At 44.6% G+C, this 20,186-nt stretch overlaps 2 protein-coding genes across 2 annotated transcripts; both read right to left on the bottom strand.

Moving 5' to 3' along the window:
* Nucleotides 1-1,248: 1,248 nt before the first annotated feature.
* LOC122025203 (E3 ubiquitin-protein ligase RING1-like) lies at nt 1,249-2,681 on the bottom strand. The gene has a single exon (XM_042583973.1). The coding sequence runs from the start codon at nt 2,679-2,681 to the stop codon at nt 1,635-1,637; it is 1,047 nt and encodes a 348-aa protein (XP_042439907.1). The 3' UTR covers nt 1,249-1,634.
* Nucleotides 2,682-3,981: 1,300 nt separating this feature from the next.
* On the bottom strand, nt 3,982-4,410 carry LOC122025201 (vegetative cell wall protein gp1-like). Its single transcript, XM_042583971.1, has one exon. The coding sequence runs from the start codon at nt 4,408-4,410 to the stop codon at nt 3,982-3,984; it is 429 nt and encodes a 142-aa protein (XP_042439905.1).
* Between the last annotated feature and the right edge of the window lie 15,776 nt (nt 4,411-20,186).

The following is a 20,186-nucleotide window of genomic DNA, read 5'->3' as shown; positions in this document are numbered from 1 at the left end:
TTGGTTGTTGCATGTGCTCTTAAAGTTCCTAATTCTGTTTTTAATCTATATTCGTTCCATAGAATATGTACCAAGTGACCTATTCTTCTCCATGTGCAACCTGTTGATGCTTCAACATGTTTTCCTAGGGCTATAGTTTATCGTCATTATGTATTTTGAGCTAGAGTAGTTTCAAATATATCATTAGTTCTTATGTTTTCCCTTTCAAATTGAACTCTTTGTGACTTGGTTGATGTTTTTAGATATATGATAAGAATATATTCTCTGTTATCTCTTGGAAATTCATTTTCTTCACTTAGTGTGTAATTACAAGTCTATATATGCAGCCACAAGTGAGCACTTGCAAATCTATATGCAACTACTAGTATATTTCAGCTGAACTGCTCAGAATAATAGAAAAGCTCAGCTGACTATCGCTAAGTGCAAGAGATTCAGGATTTATCTTCCTCTCCGATAAGGAGAAAGAAGAAGAATCCCTTGCCACAAAGGAGAGAACTATCCCAGAAGCCCAAAAAAGAATCGAGATCATTGAAAATGCTCTACAGATACACTAATTCCTCTTACTTGGTCGATTGCATCTCTCAACATGTAATAGTGCTATCAATCATTTAATATTCTGTGATTCACTGTCCTACAAAAAACTTTTTACACGCAGAAGCATTTCTGATTTATTTCTTTTGTTCGGTTTTTGCAGAATTATTTTGCAGCAAATGTGACTTTCTGAAATGATGAAAGGAAGATATGGAGGTAGAAAAGATGTCTAAAGAAGGTAACAAGTTCACTTATCCAGTGGAGGATGATTCGTAGGTAAATGTACATAATTTTCCAATCATTCATTAAATGATTCAAACTGAATAATCAGAAACACAGCGACAGAGCAACCAAAAGTGAAAAACAATGATGAATGAAATATGAATTAGACATACTAATATAATGATATAACACTAGGCCTAGTGATGAGATGACAAACGTATGAAATAAAAAACCAGTAATGAGTCGACTCAAACAACAGGGGAACCCCTGCAATAACCAAGTTGATCAAGTACAATTTCAGACCAAAAAATGAAAGAATACATTTTCTTTTCTGTGAACCAACTATAACACTGTAATGCATAGCTGATCTTATTTTTCTTATAATTGAAAGAAGTATAGTAATAAAATTTGCTCTTCTGTGAAAATAATCACGACACACATTACCCAATAATTGACGAACAGTGTGAAGTTGAAGTCCTTGAACAACAAAGCACATGATGATTAGCATCTTGCTTCTCTTACATGAGCATGGATAACCAAGATCCAGATTTAGAATACAAGCAGCAAAAACAACACAAATAAAGTTGCCCTATTACTATGCAATATAGGCAGCTGTAAATCTTTAACGAACTTCAAATATATTCATATATTTACAAATATGAACACTCGAAAAACAGGCAAAGCTCAACTTACCACAGCTCGCCTTCAATATTTTCTTCTGCACAGATGATAATATTCTTGTTCTATGTTTCCACTCTTCACCTTGGTAGCATTATACCTAAGTGCATCTCTCTCAACCTGCTGAGAACCACTGTTGTATCCAAAATTGCATACTTGGCGTAATCTTAGGACTATCGTAGTGGGAGAACTGAACTCCGGGCTCACCCATGTTTTGATGAGAAGAACCTTTCACTAGTACTTGACAAAAATCTTCCAGTTTCTTTCTGCAATGAGGTGATGCCATTTGAAGTGTTGCCTTGCTTTCTCCAGGTTTTAGTAGCCAATTCCAACCCCAGGCCGGTTTCCTTCATGTTCTCTTCCAAAACTAATCTGTTCAGCGCAGTAGGATGAGGGAAGGAACTCATAGAAAATGAACGCCGTATGGGATGAAGCTCTTGTCCCTCGACATCACCAGGCATTCCTATCTCAGAATTTGGAAATTGGTTGATCATGTTTCTGTTTTCAGGAGCAGCTCCAAGTTCCCATCTTTCAGCTGCCGGTACCACTTCTAAGGTGTAGCGACAAGTCTCCGATGCCCGCCCATCTATCTGATTGTAATCCATTAGGCCAGAGGGGACTGAACTGGATCCGGCTTGATCCGCGGCCGAACTTAGGGAGGATGAAACAGAGGAAAAAGAAGTACTTGCTCCACGAACGCTACCACCGGCCGCTGAGACTAGGGTTACTACGGGCACACGGCAGAGAGGGCAATTGATATGGGACCGGAGACAAGTATCAATACACCCAATGTGGAAGGCGTGGTGGCACTTAGGGAGGAGGCGGAGAAGCTCCCCATCTTGGAACTCCGAGAGACACACAGCGCAGTCGCCGCGGGACGAGCCGAGTACGCCCTCGTCCGCCTTGTAGGTCCACGTGGCGATGGCCCCGATGGTGGACTCATCGAGACCCGCGGTCCGGATGTACCAGACGTGGTGGTCGACCTCGCCGTCATCGTCCTCGAAGGCGACCTCGGGGTCCGCATCGGGTGCGGCGGCAGTCCGGCGACCGCGGCAGCGGCGGTGGAGGATGCAGAGGGCGACGAAGATGAAAACGAAGGCCGGGGCCAAGAAGGATTCAGCGGCGATATGGAGGCTGGGGATGAGGGACGAGTGAGCACGGAAGCTGATAGAGGGGGAGGGAGGAACCGGCGGCGAGATAAGCGGCGCGTAGCAATCCGGCGAGAGGATTCGACTAGAGAGAGACGCCATCGGCGTGCCCAAATTTACATCCCAGAAGAAGAGATTTTGCTACTGCAATCATCCGCACGCTTCTTCTCTCATTTTTTTCGTGAATTTTTCAAACTAAAATTAAAGAAGAACAAAAATAAAGCTGGCGTTCGTTCTGTAATTTATTAAGCCCGCTAACGTGCGCCGGTAGGAGAGTTGTAATTGGTCGTCGTCCGCAGGGAAATGCGACCGCATACCGCTGCGAACGGGAACGGGATTGTCGTGAATAAAATAACAACAAAATTACACCAATTTCTGTTTTCTGTCGCGAATCGTTGGGTTTATTGCACCGTCCGCATAAAGGAAATAAGATCGGTTTTCAGTCTACGGTCACATGGAAGTAGTTTATTAGGTGTTTGAGGGAAGAAATGACGTAGGCGTTGACGTGGGCTGAAGAAAATATTAAGTTTTTTTTTGTTTTTTGCTTTTTCTCGTGACGGATAAATTTTAAATTTTCTCTTGGCGTTTTAATTGTAAAGTTAGAATATGAGGTTATTTAGGAGGTATCTGGAAACATAAATATCGTTTTAAATTTTTGGAAAATACATATATATGCTTACAGTGGATTTAAGTATAAAAAAAACTTAATTTATTTTTTTATCGTGATAATTTAAAATTTTCCATGACAAGAGTAAAACTTAAGGGAGCGTGATTGAGATCACATTTTGATTAATAGTTAAATTAACTTTAAATATATTGCTAAATATTTAAAAAGAAAAGATTAGTAATGCATCCACACTTTTGATGAATTACAATTCATCATTAGTATGAAAATAATTTGATGTAAAAGATTGATGATGATGCAATTGAGGTACATTCTTGGCTATATAAAAATTATTGTGATCAAGAAAATAATCAATTGATGACCCATCCAGTCAAGCAAAAAAAAAGGTTTGTTTAATACCTGTATATAAAAAAAATTAGACTTTGTTTAATATGATTGACGCCGCTGCACGTGATACGCATGCGAGATGACCTCGATCTCCACCCGCTATAGCAGCTGGCCTGCACTACGGCAGTATGTCACCCGAGGCAGCGACACGCGTACCGCACCATACTCGAAACTCGAAAGAAACAGATATGGGAATCGTAAAATAAAGCAAGACTAAACTAAACAGAATAGTAACCGTACACCGCAAAGTCCAAACTCCGAAAATTACAAGCCAGCCACCACAAAGAAATTAATATGTCATACAATCACAACGAGGTAGAAAGAAAAGAACCAAACAATGTAGGGATCGTCGGATCAAGAACCCACGGCGAGATGTTGATCTACCTGGATCTAGAGCGCGGCCGCGGCGGCGACAAGGGCTCCAGCCACGGCGATCCAGCTCACGGCAGCGGAGTTGGCGCTATTGCCCGGCGGTGAGGTGGGCGGAGAGGCGGGCGGTGAGGTTGGTGGGAAACCGATCGAGTGCGGCGGAGGCGGAGCGGGAGGGGACGAGGCGGGAGCCACCGATGGGGGATTGGAGGTGGGGGCGCGCGCCGGGGGAGAGGACGGCGGAGGGACGGCCGGGGGAGGGGAGGCGGGAGCCACGGAAGGGGGAGGGGGAGGGGTCGGAGGCGGGGGTGGAAAGATCGGGGCGACGGCGGGGGGCCTCGTGGGCGCTATGGCTGGAGGCCGGAGGGGAGCGGGGCTGGGGCCCTGTGCGGAGCACGCCACGGCGAGGAGAGCCGCCACGGCGAGGAAGACCGAGGCGGAAGAGGCCATTATCACCACCGCGAGATCAACGACGAGATCGGGAAGGCTGAGAAGCGGTGTGGTCCGCGTGAAGAGTTATATAGACAAGGAAACGGCTTGGGGCGAGCAAAAGAAAAGAAAGATGAGCGAATAAAGAAAGAAATTAAAAGGGGCGACCGTTTATTTCTTTCCTTGTGGGTTTTCCAAAACTGACATCTGAGCCCAACTTTCATCTCCAGCCGTCGGATGAGCAACGTGTACAGGTCGGATTTCATCCTCCCTCCATTATTCTATTTTTTTTAAAAAAATAAATATTTCTTTTTGCTAACAAGACCCGTTTGATGGTGATCGGACGTCTGATGCTGAAATAGAATATTTATTTCGGTAGAGGAATAAATTAATCGTAACAGACAGCGCGGGGTGTACGAAATTAACGGGTGCAATTTTTAAATTTTCACGTTGAGATACGATTAATATATTAAAATTGATATGTACAATTTTGGTGCAGGTAGACAGCACATGGCGCCTGGGAACCAGCTGTAAAGAGCTGGCCGTCGTCGATCACGCATCGGACGGCCAACGAGCGCACTGCTCCGCTCCCAGAAGGGAAAGAGTCTTGTACGACGCGGTGCCGTGATCTGCTGGACAACGTGCTGTGTCCGGCCATGAACTGAAGCTTCGGGGCAATGCAAGGGGGAGGAGGGTGCTCACTCGGCTCCCAGGTCACGTTTTGCTGCAATGCAGTTTGGTATGTTTGGTGCCTCTGCAGATCGCGTTCTGGTCCAGCTCTTGACAGGTATGAGAGTCAAGATGAGGGGTTTAAACTTTAGAAGGATATAATTTTATGATAATCCGTTCATAATTTCGACGTGGGGAGTTGTTATTGTATGCTACTTTCCCGTTTGACTAAATGCCTTAAAAAGTTTACGTTGTAGTCTTTAAGTTTTGCAGTTAGTGACAGCACATGATGTCTAGTTTACTGATTAAAATAGGGCAATTAGCCAGTAGGAGTTCGTAAGGTATGTGCAGTGTCGGTTCTATAGGACAGATGCTAATCCAATCATTAGTATTAAGTCCCTTTCAGAGTTGGTTCAGTGGTTGGCAATTTGCACAGAGATACAGTACGTTTACAGCTAGATTGACTCTCTGACATGTGTTAGTTATCTTGCATATTGACAAATTATGCGTGGATGTAATTGACAGGTTGAGTTGTTTAACTTTGCTTGATCATAAATTGGAAATCAATAGCTGGATGATTGTGGAGCTAGCTAGCTAGACTTGGTAGAGACTAAGGCTGGAGGGCAGAGTGAGCTTTAAGTGAAAAAAGGATTAATTAGATAAAGTTTAGACTACGTTTAAGTAAAATTCTATGCAAATTCTAAGGAAAAGGAGAACAAACCATGAAGGAAATTTTAGGCAAGGTTTAGTAAGGACGTCATCTTTTTCACTCATTGATAGGGTGGGGAAATAAAAAAAATATTGCTCCTAAGAACTCTGATATTTGTATGGTTTTGGATTTGCCTAACTGCATTGTAGATACATCTTTCTATAGAGGTTTACAAATGAATGTTAAAACATACAGGAGACTTGATTCAGTCATTTGTTGGAGATAAAATAGGAATATAGAATTCTTCCTTATAAGATGGTGATCCTATCATGGAGATGACAAGCTGGGGATGTGGCTACCACGTTGACTGGATGTTGACTTCACTCCGCTTTACAACACAAGAAACGTTAGTACCGAGCCAAGGAAGGGGTCATCTGCCTTGGCCCTCTGATGCTCAAGTCAGTCACCGGAAAGAAGAAAAAGATGGAGCAACAATAGACAGATACATGAATAGTGAATAACGCGTATCTCCGTAGGTGTATGGACCATCTTTATATAGTGCTTTGGTGTATGACGTACTCACTTATCTTGAGACGTGGGCACGTTCTCTAACTGGTTGTGAGCATGTTTTCCAATTCGTCCTATGAAAGGGCATGTCGGGAAAGTGTCTCTGATACAATACCTTAACAGGGCATGCATATTCCTTAGAAGACAATAGAAGTTTCCGTCGTATTATCTCTCAGAATGATATTGAGAGATACGACAATGATCCCGCTGTTCGGTCGAGCGAGGTAGTTGCTCGGCTGGGACTCCTCTGCTCGGTCGACCTCGATTGTTCTTCCTTGTGATGACTGGGTATAGTAGCTTATCTCCTTCCGCTCTGACAAGCACTTCGATGACTTTAGCATTCTGCCGATCTGCAGTGAGAGTCTGGCGATCTTGCCTTATTGTTCCGAGCTAGACGAGGATCGACTCGAACAAGCCTCTTGCGGATTGAACACTACCCGCACCGATCGACTATTGTAGTCTACCTCTGTTTGGCCACCATAAGTGAGCCCTTTGACATTCAGGCGTTGACCACCTTAACTTTGACCTCCATGTCGGTTGCTATATCCGTCCTTTGACCCGCGCTTAGTGGGCCCTCCTTTATCACTGCATCACAAGTCTTCCCCTCAAGTTTAGGTGAAGGAGACTGCGAGTCCGACTGACAGGACAAGTAGTGCCTTGGGTGACCTTCGCCGATCGGACACTCTCTGTGCTTGGATGATGGTCGGCTCATATCTCCTAACCACTGTTCAGACGTAATGAACGTCGAAGTTTATCGTTGACTCGGAGTCCTAATTCGTCGATCGACGATCGACCATTGCTTTCTTTGAACTCGAACTCCTTATTGGATCACATAATCTTCAAAGCCTGTGGTAGATCTGCGACTCGACTACATCATAAATAGATATCTGTGCCGATCGAGATGGTTGACGACGACACTTGGCGAATTTTTCCATTTCTCTACGCTTTCTTGGATGAGCGTCCTTTCATAGTGGTTGACGTCATCCAAATTTATGAAAAACTGTGCAAATCCTCAATCATTATGGCTAAGCACACGGCCATACCTTTTAATTAAGTCTCATTAATGCGCTCCCGTAGCGAACTGCCACATGTCCTATCTTCTACCGCCGCACATTTGACGTGATTAGCGGATATCCGCTGCTAATGTGACAAGTACCTTTTCAAATTCCACAGCCAGATTTTATCCTTGTTTTTCGCAACCCTCGATCGGACGACTCTAAGTGATCGGCCACGAGGTTTATAAACCTTCATCTGCTCGCCGTCATCTTCACTTTACTTGTGCTTTCGCCTTCGAGCAGTCTCTGCGACGTTTCTTCTCCTCTTCTTCTCCAGTGACATTTCTCAATAAGTTTCTTCTCTTTTCTTCATTGAATCTGTGGGTTGCATCTTCTCAATTTCTTTGTTTTCGATGGCCGATTTTCCGCAACCGCCTGTGCCCGTCCTCGGGCTCTAGTACACTTTAATCGAGTCCAAGTTTAACGGGGAGAAGATAGACCAGCTTAAATCCGTCTATGATTTTCCATCTGATTATCAAATTATCGTTCCCTCTACTTACGACCGGCCACACGAGCTGTCTGTCGGCTTCTTGACCTTCTTTAAGGACTAGTTTTGTGCAAGTCTTTGGTTTCCCATTCATCCCTTCTTTTCTTCCGTCTGTAAATATTTCTACATCTCCCTACATCAATTAGTGTCGAACTCCTTTAGGTTGTTGTGCGGGGTAGTAGTTTTGTTCTGCTTACACGGCATTCCCTTGACGTCTCGGGTCTTTTATTACTTCTATTACCCTAAACTATCCGAGCCGGGGACCTTCTTGTTTCAAGCCCGAGTGAGCTCAGTCTTTTTTGACAAAATATTGTTCTCCAATAAGCATTGGAGGTAATACTATTTCTTTGTTCGTTTTCCCGAGCAGCCCGACTTCCCGACCGGCTGGCAACTGGAAGTGATGACGCCTCCGTCGCTCACCTGAGCCCAATTTGACCGGTCAAAAGTATCACATCCACCGACTACTATTGAAGGGCATCCTGTATGTGTTCGACTTGAGCCCGATCCGAACACGACTGTCATCCAGCCTAGGTATGCTCTTTCTTCTCCTCATCTTTGAATCTAACTTATTTTTCTTCCTTTTTTGCAGCCCAAATCATACTGAGGGGGCGTCTGACCGGCATGAGCAGGCTTGCAGACACAGAGATTAATGCAGCGACCGTGACCGAGTTGGAGAGTCACGGCCTAGCGCCGGTCACCCACTCTAACAATTTGCTCGGCAAGGCGGGTGAGACACATGTGCCAGCCAGCGACCGTGGATGGAGTCACACAACGGCTAACGGAGTCGAGGCTGCCACAGCTGACCTTCCTCCCGAATGACTTTCCATGTTGTCGATCGTGGTAGACTCAGAGTCTGCTACCTCCGGTGAGCCTCTGATACGACGCAAGAGGCACCGCGGGGAAGCTTCCTCCCGCTCCGCCACTTCCGCTCTGCAAACCCCTACTCGCACCAGTTCTCATTCATCATCCGAGCAGGGTGAGACATCAACGCCCACTCTTCTGGAGTTGGGACCTGCAGTGTTCCATACTTCCCTATCCTTTGACCGGAAGCCTTCGCTATCCCGGCTGCCATCGGGGACCATCTGTGGGCTAAATTACCTTCATGCTACCACAATCCTCGTCGGACGCACAAGTATCCATCATCTGGTCGTCCCCGATGTCCAAGTCTACGGGGAGAGCAACTTCTTAGCCTTCCAGTCCGAGCGGCCAGAGGTAAATAACGGTCATCATCCATTTGCTCACTGATGAATGGTGCAGCCTGGACGACGTCGCGCCATGTACACCCCAGCACCAAATTCGAATTCAAGGGCCAATAGCACAAGTATGGGCTGATGCCAGGGCTCGCGCAACAATCATCTCACCAGGGGAGCTTGCGAACAGCCATACCCAGATGATCACTAGGTATGTATATTGTCTTTATATTTACTTACTTTTATCCATTCGACACTTACAATCTTATTGTGGTTGTAGTACTGGGTCGAGAGTCTAGTTATGTGCCAAAGGCTAGCCTTTCTGGAGTATGAAGTCCAACAGCTGCACGCTCTGAGCGGCCAAACAGAGGCCTCTCAGGCACGCACGGAGCAGCTGACTGCTGAGGTTGTTGGCTGCTACTTGGAAAGCCTAATGGTTCCATTGTACAAAAATTTTGTACAAAGATCTGAACCTTTTCCTAGCTACCATGTGTTCTTTTAAATCAAACTTGGATCGCCTGCGGAACTTAACGCGTTTGATCCAAAGTTTAATTTATTTGTTCTTTTAGGTTTAGACTTGGATCTCCTGCGGAACTTAACACTTTCGATCCAAATCACCTAGGTTATTAATTCCATTAAATATTAATTTCCAAAATTGGCTTTCAGGACTGCATGGCGAGGCACATGGCCTTCTTGAATATGGGAACAACCACCACCGCCTAGACAAAGTCTTTTAAGGAAAGCTAATATTTAATTTCCTTAAATAACTTTAGGTCAACCGAAAAGAACAATCAAATCACAAGGAAAAGAAAAACAAAAGAACACAACATCGGAAATAAATTCGAAATACTAGAATCGCATGCCTCTTGTATTTGGTATTTTTACATGGAGATAAAACTAACATGATGCGGAAAACTATATTAGTTATACCTTCCTTTGTGAACTTTTAATGACCTCTTGATTTTCTACCGTATTCCTCTTCTAATCCCGGACGTTGTGTGGGCAACGATCTTCCGAGACGAGAACCACCAAGCACCTTCTTCTTCCTTGCAAGTTTCGGCCATCAAAACTTCTCCTATGATGAAGAGGTTCGGCCACCACCACCATGCTCCAAGGGATGCTAGAAACAAAGCTTTCTTTCTCTCCTTCTTCTTCTTCTTCTCTAAACTTGATCCGGCCACCATATGAATCTCCACAAGAAGGATGAGGTTCGACCATCAAAGAGAAGAGAGGAGGAGAGGATGGCCGGCCACACCAAGGAAGAAAAAGAGGGAGAAAATAGAATAGAGTTCTTGTCATGAAGGCACCTCTACCCCCTCTTTTATAATCCTTGGTCTTAGCAAATAAGGAAATTTTAATAAAAACTTCCTTAATTCCTTTGCCATGAAAAATAAATTTAATTGATATAAAATCAATTTCTCTTTTATTAATCAACATGGCCGGCCACAATAATCTAAGCAAAGGAAATTTAATTCAATCAAGAATTAAAACCTTCCTAATTTGTTTCCGGAAATTTTAAAAATAAAATTTCTCTAATAATTTTTATTCCTTCATGATTGGTTTATAAAAAGGAAATTTAATAAATTAAAATCTTTCTTTTAAACATGTGGATAAAAAGAAAGTTATCTCTAAAAATTAAAATCTCTTTTAATCTACAAATAAGGAAAGATATCAAATCTTTTCTTAATCTTTTGTAGAAACTTATAAAAGAGAATATTTAATTTTTAAACTCTCTTTTAAATCATGAACATGGTTAAAAAGGAAAGTTTTCTTAAAATTTAAAATCCACCTTTTAATCAACAAATAAGGAAATATTTCAAATTTTAAACTCTCTTTTAAACATATAGATGATTTATAAATAAGGAAAGTTTTTACCAAAAATTAAAACCATCCTTTTAATCTACAAATAAGGAAAGAGATTAATCTCTTCTCTTAATCTTTTGTAGAAAGCTATAAAAGGAAATTTTAATTTTAAACTCTCTTTTGATATCCACATAAGAAATAATTTTAATAAAAATTCCTTTTAATTTTCTAGTGGCCGGCCACCTAAGCTTGGGACCCAAGCTTTGGCCGGCCACCAACTTGGCTCATCCACTTGGTCTTGACCGACCCTAGCTTGGGTTCCAAGCTAGCTTGGCTGGCCCCATTAGGATGGGTAAGAAGGTGGGTATGTGGTGGGTATAAATCTCTATATACAAGAGACTACGATAGGGACCGAGAGGAGGAATTGGTTTTGGTCTCCCGATAAAATTAAGCATTCCGTGTTCGCCCCGAACACACAACTTAATTTTATCAATAATAATTCATTTCACTAGAGAACTATTATTCAACTACCGCACCAATCCCAAATTACATTTTGGGCTCCTTCTTATTATAAGTGTGTTAGTCTCCCTGTGTTTAAGATGTCAAATGTCCACTAATTAAGTGAGTTACTGACAACTCATTTAATTAATATCTTAGTCCAAGAGTAGTACCACTCAACCTTATCGTCATGTCGGACTAAGTCTACCTGCAGGGTTTAACATGACAATCCTTATGAGCTCCTCTTGGGGACATTCTCAACCTAGATTACTAGGACACAATTTCCTTCTATAATCAACAACACACACTATAAATGATATCATTTCCTAACTTATCGGGCTTATTGATTTATCGAACTAAATCTCACCCATTGATAAATTAAAGAAATAAATATCAAATATATGTGCTTGTTATTATATTAGGATTAAGAGCACACACTTCCATAATAACTGAGGTCTTTGTTCCTTTATAAAGTCAGTATAAAAGAAACGACCTCTAATGGTCCTACTCAATACACTCTAAGTGTACTAGTGTAATTATATAGTTAAGATAAACTAATATCTAATTACACTACGACCTTCCAATGGTTTGTTCCTTTCCATCTTGGTCGTGAGCTACTGTTTATAATTTATAAGGTACTGATAACATGATCCTCTGTGTGTGACACCACACACCATGTTATCTACAATATAAATTAATTGAATAACTACATTTATCATAAATGTAGACATTTGACCAATGTGATTCTTATTTCTAGATAAATATTTATACCAAAAGCTAGGCTTTTAGTATACATCCTAACAGAGGCGACCCAACTGAAGGCCGATCTACAGAAGAGTTTTGAGCTGCTGCAAGCGGAGAAGGCCAAGAGTGTCGAGCAGACTTCATAGCTGGCGAGGCTTAACAAGCATGCTAGCTCCTTTGAATTGAAGATCAACTCTGCCAACGCCCGGAAGCTCCGAGTCATTGAGGACCTATATATCAAGAATAAGGAGGCCCGAGTCTTATCTCAGAATCTTAAAGAGGTTGAAGTCATGCTGAGTGCCGAGTGGGAGAGTCGATCGGTAGAGCAAGCTGCGGCGAAGGTCCAGCTCGCCGCCAAGGATGTTGATTTGGCATCGTTGAAGGCCAAGTTCGAAGCATCCCGATTGGCCCTCTAAATTTATCAAGATGTAGAGCCTGGTTGGTTTGAAGTCCTCAAGCAGGATTATCTCCACTCAGACGCCTTCAACGACTGGTTCACGGACCAAGCGCTCCGCCTCTTCAACTTTGGAATTGACGGGACTCTTGACCAACTGAAGGATGGCGGCTATCTTCCGTCCGCACTTACCAACAAGGTGATCAACCGGGAGAAGCTTACCGAGTTGCTGTCGGATGACGTGCTGGATTATCTCGAGTGACTCCCCATCTCTACTCCGCAGGCCTCTTTTTGTAATACTACCGATGTTTTGTAAAAATCGTCTAAGTGTCCATGCATGATCGCTTGTTCGGGGCATCTGCCTTCTGTTAATTTTTACCAGCATTCCATCATGCATCGTCGTTCGGCTCCGGTGAGGCTTTATACCACTTATCATTTCATGAAATTTTTCTAAGTATAACTCCCCGCTTTCCCGATCGTCAGTGTAGCTACTCTCGGAGACTTCCACATGCTCATTCTAGCATAAGCCGAATGGCTATATCATAGCAATGCGTCCTTGATATGGTCACTACATGACCTGTTATTCATTGTAAACTCGAGTTTATAGTTGTCGCTTGGCTGTTGATGCGTAAACTTAGGTTTATAGCCGTCGCTCGACTGTTGAAGGCGTAGACAAAGGTTTATAGTCGTCGCTCAACTGTTGAAGGCGTAGATGAGGGTTTATAGTCGTCGCTCGATGTTGAAGGCGTAGACGAGGTTTTATAATCATCGCTCGACTGTTGACGAAGACAAGGGTTTATAGTCGTTGCTCGACTATTGATGAAGACAAGGGTTTATAGTCGCCGCTCGACTGTTGACATAAGCTAGGGTTTATAGTCGTCGCTCGACTGTTGACAAAGACATGGGTTTATAGTCGTCGTTCGACTGTTAACGTAGACTAGAGTTTATAGTCGCCGCTCGACTTTTAACTTGGTAGAACGGCACAAGAGTCTGGAACATTTTGGATTTTTATTCATTATCTTTTTGTATTCACAAGACACACACTTATACAAGTACATCTGGATTTAACCACGCACATCTCACCCGACCTTATAAGGCTGGTGATGGTTCGCGCTCCAGGGCCACTCGAGCTTTCTCCCATCTTCGTTTTATAGGTAGTAGGCTCCCGAGCGGAGTTTTTGAACGACTTTGAAAGGACCTCCCCAACGAGCCTCTAGCTTGCCCATCGTCGACCGGCTTTATTCTTTTCCACACGAGGTCGCTAACCTGGAATGACCTTGGGATCAATCTCCGGTTGTAGTTTTTCCTCATTCGCTGCTTATACACCATCAGCCGGATAGCGGCCTTATCCTGCGCTTCGTCCGCCAAGTCGAACTCCATGAGTCTCCGCTCAATATTCCCCTCGTTGTAGAGCTACACCCGATCGGACTCTACTTCGACCTCCACTAGAACTACCGCTTCTCCACCGTACACTAGATGAAACGGTGTAACGCCGACCGTCTCTCTTGGTGTGGTGCGATGGGCCCACAAGACGCTGGCGAGTTCATCGACCCAGCTGCCTCCAGTGTGGTCGAGCCGAGCCTGTAACCCTCTAAGGATCTCCTAGTTGATGACTTCTGCCTAGCCGTTACTGTGAGGGTAGGCTACTGAGGTGAAAGTCTGCACAATGGTGTAGCCCTCGCACCACTCTTGAGTCTCCATCCGACGAACTACCTCCCGTTATCCGATACGAGCCAGCGAGGGATGTCGAACCGATATAGGATATTCTACCATATGAATTTGATGACCATATGTTCGGTTATTTTGGTTAACGGCTCAGCCTCCACCCACTTTGAATAGTAGTCTACTGCGACGAGCAGAAGTCTTCATTAGCTGATCGCCAATGGAAATGTTCCAATGATATCCATGTCTCATTGGTTGAATGGACAAGGCACCGTGGATGCCTTCATCTTCTTGGACGGACGGTGCTGGATGTTGTGATATTTTTAACACGACAAGCAGGTGGTCATTGTCCGAGTGGCATCATCTTGTAGTGTGGACTAAAAATATTCTGCTAACAAGATCTTTCAGGCCAGCGATCTGCCATCTAGATGACTTTCCCAAGAACTCTAATGCACTTCTTGAAGGATATACTCAACGCCCTCCAGTCTGACACACTTGAGCATCGGTCTTGAGAAAGCTCTTTTATATAGTTATTCTCCGATTAGCGTGAATCGTCTGACCCTCTTTTTCAACAAGCGAGCTTCATCTTAATCGGATGGAGTGCTACCCGATCAGAGGAACTTTATCAATGAGATTCTTCGGTCACTCGAAAAGGTTATTCCATCTATCCTATCGATGTGTGCCACCAGTGAAACTTGTTCAATTGGCTGGCTTATCACGACCGGTTATAATGAACTAGCTAACTTAACCAGCTCATCCGTGGCCTGATTGTCTGATCGGGAGATCTTCTGTATAATAACTTCTTGAAAGCTTGCCCTCAACTTCTCGAATGCTTCTGCATATAGCCTGAGTCGGGAGATGCTTATTTCGAACGTCCCCAATAGCTGCTAAGCAGCTAGCTAAGAATTCAAGTGGATGAGGACTTTTGCAACTCCAACATGCTAAGTCGCCTGCAAGCCGGCTATTAGGGCTTCGTACTCGGCTTCATTATTTATGGCCCGTTAGTCTAACTGCACAGACAATTGCATCCTATCCTCCCGTGGTGAAATCAAGAGAATGTCGATCCCGCTATCTTGTCTAGTGGACAATCTGTCTATGTATATTTTTCAAGTCACGCCCGGCTCGGCGTTCCGGACCTCAATGACAAAATCAGCTAAGGTCTGGGCCTTGATCACCATCCCAGGTTGATATTGTATGCTGAACTCACTCAGCTCGGTTGTCCATTTGATCAGCCGTTCGGATGCCTCTAGGTGAAGAAGAACTCTTCCCAAGGCGTTGTTGGTCATCACAACGATTAGATGTGATAGGAAGTATGGGCAGAGTCTCCAAGCGACGAGTACTAGCGCGAAAGTCAATTTTTCAAGACTAGTGTAGCGGGATTCTACCTCTTTTAATATATGACTTAGGAAATATACAGGTTGTTGCTCATGGTCGTTTTGTCTTACCAATGCCAAGTAACATCATACTCGGTGGATGACAAGTAAATCCATAGCAGCTCGCCAGCAATGGGCTTGGCTTATACAAGCAAGGAGGTCAGGTACTTCTTAAGCTCTTCCAGCGCCTTGTCGTATTCCGCGTCCTACTGGAACTTAGTCGGTCGACGCAAGATCTTGAAGAACAGGTGACTTCAGTTGGACTACTTGGAGATGAATCTGGATAGTGCAGTAATCCGTCTGGTCAGCCGTTGAGCCTCCTTCAAGTTGCGGGGCAGGGACATGTCTTTTAGCGCCTTCACCTTGCTCGGATTCACCTCAATTCCTCGTTCAATGACGATGTATCCGATGAAGTGGTTACTTTTTGTTCTGAATATGCACTTGTTCGGATTCAGCTTGATCCCATATGCCCTTAAAGTATGGCAAGTTTTTTCGATGTTTGCATAAAGGTCAACGACTCTGAGAGATTTTATTAATATATCATCGACATACACCTCTATGTTGTGATGGATCTACCATCGAAAAATCTTGTTCATCAGTCTCTGATAAGTGGCGCAGGCATTCTTCAATCTGAACGTCATGACGTTGTAGCAATAAGTTCTGTCAGCCGTGATGAAGCTGACCTTCTCTTGATCATCTCAGGCGAGCGACACTTGGTGGTAATCTTGATATGCGTTGAGTATGCAGATCAGCTCGCAACCCGCCGCGGAGTCCACCATCTGGTCTATCCTGGGCAGGGGATAGAAATCCTTCGGGCAAATCTTGTTCAGATTGTGAAAGTCGATGCAGACTCGTCATTTGTTGCCCGGCTCGGAAATCAGCACAACATTGGCGAGACGGCTCAGAAAATGAACCTCTCGGATGTGATCGGCTTCTAGCAGTTTTTCTATCTTCGCCCGAATGATCTGGTTCTACTTCGCACTGAAGTCCCTCTTCCGCTATTTCACCGGTTGAGCGCTCGATCGGACGTGAATCTCATGCTAAGCTACACTTGGCGAGATGCTCGAGAGATCGTGGGTCGACCAAGCGAATACATCGTGATTTCGCCTAAGGCAGATTACCAACTTTGCCTTCTCTTCTGTTAGGTCGACGACGATAAAGGTGGTGGCTTCCAATCGGCTGGGATGAATTTGGACTTCTTCCTTTTCCTCGTAGACTAGCACGGAGGTTCTTCGTTGATGGCATTCACTTCCAAGCTCGGGGTCTTCCGCGCGGCTCTTGCTTCGGACCTGACCATCTCGACTTAGCACCACCGAGCGGCCAGCTGATCTGCCTTTAACTTCGCCCACCTCGTTGTCCATCGGAAACTTGATCTTCTGGCAAAAAGAGGACATCACCGCTCGGAACTCATTAAGGGTCGGTCGGCCCAATATAACATTGCAGGTGGACGACACATCCACCACAATGAAGTTTGTGGTCCTTGTCCTCTTGAACGGCTCCTCTCCGAGCGATATGGCCAACCAAGCCTGGCCGATCGGCAATACTTCATTGCTTGTTAACCCATATAGCGGGGTCGTCATGGGTTGCAACTCGCTCCTGTCGATTTGCAGCTTGTCGAACGCCTTCTTGAATATAATATTCACCAAGCTTCCTATATCAACAAAGGTTCGGTGAATAGTATAATTAGCTATTACCGCTCGGATGATCAAGGCATCATCGTGAGGGATCTCCACTCCCTCTAAGTCTCGAGGGTCGAAGCTGATCTCAGGTCTCTCGACCTTCTCCTTATTGCATCCAACAACATGTATTTCTAGTCGCCAAGCGTGTAACTTCCTCGCTCGATTTGAGTCACCGCCTGTCGGCCCACTGGCGATCATTCCAATCTCTCCCCGAGCGACGTTGTTTCTATTCTCTTCTTCTCAGGCCGAGGGTCGACTCCCTTCAGCAGAAGCTCGGGCGGGACTTGCGTTGTTTCTTCTTTGGCTCCGATGATGGCGTGGTTCGACCGTCATTCTTTCTTCGTCCCTTCGGCTGGCTGATCAGCACCTATGTAGTCAATCTGGAGATGGTGATCGACGGTGATATTCCCGTGGAGCTAGTTTGCTAGCGATTGGTGTCAGGTCATAGCAATCGCGCAATTTGTGTGTCGTCGATTGGTGGAACGAGCAGAACATTGGCGTCCATGACTTGCCTTTTGTAACTTTTGGGTGACTGATTGCCACATACTGTATGACGAGCGTTTTGGGCTCCTGGTGTTGCTGTACTCCTCCTGCTCGGGGCCCCTTGGGTGGTTGATGGTTACTAGGTGGTCGCCGCTCAAGCGCTCCTGTGGGCTCGACCGACGCCCTCCTTTCTTCTTGCTGCTTGGGTCTCTTCCACATTTATTTACTATGTGGCCCTCCTGAGCATGTGGTCGAAGTCCTTCGGCGGCCTCTGGATGAGTGAGCGGAAGAATTCTCCTTCGGTGAGCCCCTAGGCGAAGGCGTTCACCAATATTTCCGAGGAAACTGATGAAATATCCATGACCACCTGGTTGAAGTACTTGATGTAGGCCCTCAGTACCTCCTTGGGCCCTTGCTTCAAGGAAAATAGGTTAACGCTCGTCTTCTGGTAACAGCGGTTGCTGGCAAAGTGGTGCAAGAATGCCGCTCAGGAGTTTTTGGAGCTATGAATCAAACCGATCAACATTCGTCTGAACCAGCGCTGTGCTGACTCGGAAAGGGTAGTGAGGAAAATCCAACACTTCACCCCGTTGGTGCACTGATGAAGTATGGCCGCGTTATTAAACTGGGCCAGGTGGTCATCCGGATCGGTTGTTCCGTTGTAGTGACCGATCGTCAATGAGGTATAGTGCTTCAAAAGAGGGTCGTCTAAGGTTCCCTAAGAGAATTGTTGATTAATCCACTCGGGTGAATCATCATTCCTTGGTGCTTTCCCTTTACATGGGTCCCGAACAGGCGTGTCGTCCGAGGAGGATCCTCGTTCCTTATCCGCTCAGCCTAGCTCCTCTGATTGTGTGTGAAACAATGCTCGATGGAAGGGGATCGGTGCGTTGGACGCGTCTCCGTATGTGCTAGTCGGCTTCTTACTCTATCCCCAAATGGGTACATGCTCCGCTCGGTCTTTATATCCGGCTTAATGACCCGCTACTGAGGTTGCGGGCTCCTATACCTTGCGATCGGCAAGCGCTTGTTGCTGTTGTTACTCCACTATTTTTGCTGCTCGGACTTGTATCAGTATATCCAGCTCCTCCTTTCATAAAGTCACCGTGGTGAGTCGTCCAACATCCTCCATCTTCGCGTTTTAGATGCAGGCTACATTCCCACAAACGGCGCCAATATGATCATGTCCGAAAATTGTGGAAATGGCAAGTTGGGGATTTGGCTGTCGCATTGACTGGATGTTGATTCCGCTCTGCTCTACAATACAAGAAACATCAGTGCCGAGTCAGGAAAGGAGTCCTCGGCGTTGGCCCTCCGACGCTCAAGTCAGTTATCAGAAAGAGGAAAAAGATGGAGCAACAGTAGACACAGACGTGAATAGTGAATAACCCGTACCTCCGCCGGTGTATGGATCCCTTATATATAGTGTCGTGGTGTGCGACGTGCACACTTTTCTCGGGATGTGGGTACGTTCTCCAACTAATCGTGGGCACATTCTCCAATTCATCCTATGAAAGGAAATATTGAGAAAGTGCCTCTGACATCATACGTTAACAGGACATGTATATCCCTGACAAAACAGTAGAAGCTTCCGTCGTACTATCTCCCAAAAAAATATTGAGAGATACGATAGTGATCCCGTTGTTCGGCTAGGCGAGGTAGTCGCTCGGTTGGAACTCCTCTGCTCGGTCGGGACTCCTCTGCTCGGTCGGCCTCGGCTGTTCTTCCTTCTGGCGACTGGATATAGTAGCTTATCTCCTTCCGTTCGGACAAGTGTTTCAGTGATCTTAGTATTCTGTCGATCTGCAGTGAGCGTCTAGCAATCTTACCCTATTGTTCTAAGCTGGACGAGGGTCAGCTCAGACAAGCCTCTTGCCGATCGGACACTGTCCATACCGATCGGTCATTATAGTCGACCTCTGCTCGGTCACCATAGGTGAGCCCTTTGACATCCGGATGTTGACCACTTTGACTTTGACCTTCACGTTGACTGTTATCTCTATCTTTTGATCCACACTTAATAGGTCCCTCGTTATCACCACATCATATGGATTGGTTCAACTTATTTTGCTTGATCTTCTTAGATTCATTCTTCTTTGGTTTTTTATTATTTTTTTGCAAATTTCTCATGTTTAGTTATAAATGAAAACAAACAATCAAACAAAGACGGGAATAGATCATTCAGTCATGCAACTCTGGTTCATTTTTATGACTTGGTAGGAGAGAGATTACATCCAAAATTAGAGCAATGTTTTCCATACCACACTAGATCAACGAATTCAAACAATTAAAGAAACCAACTATATGTAGATCAGTTGTCATCTTGTTCCTTGACACCAAGATATTATTTCCTAACTGCATCCCAAATCCTGATATCAGTACAGATCTCGACTAGAAATAGGAGAATTTCTACCTTGTTCATAACCAATCATGTGAATGGTTTCAGTCATGAACGGGACAAAACAGTAACAATAGCCACAAGTCATAACTGAAGAAGCAAATGCAGCTGTTGTGCAAACGTAAGAATAAATCAGTTGAATTAGA

This window comes from Zingiber officinale, chromosome 9B, assembly GCF_018446385.1.
Source record: "Zingiber officinale cultivar Zhangliang chromosome 9B, Zo_v1.1, whole genome shotgun sequence".
In the NCBI taxonomy this organism is placed as follows: domain Eukaryota; kingdom Viridiplantae; phylum Streptophyta; class Magnoliopsida; order Zingiberales; family Zingiberaceae; genus Zingiber; species Zingiber officinale.
Note: the sequence above shows the minus strand (reverse complement) of the source record. Positions and strands in the feature narration are given on the sequence as shown.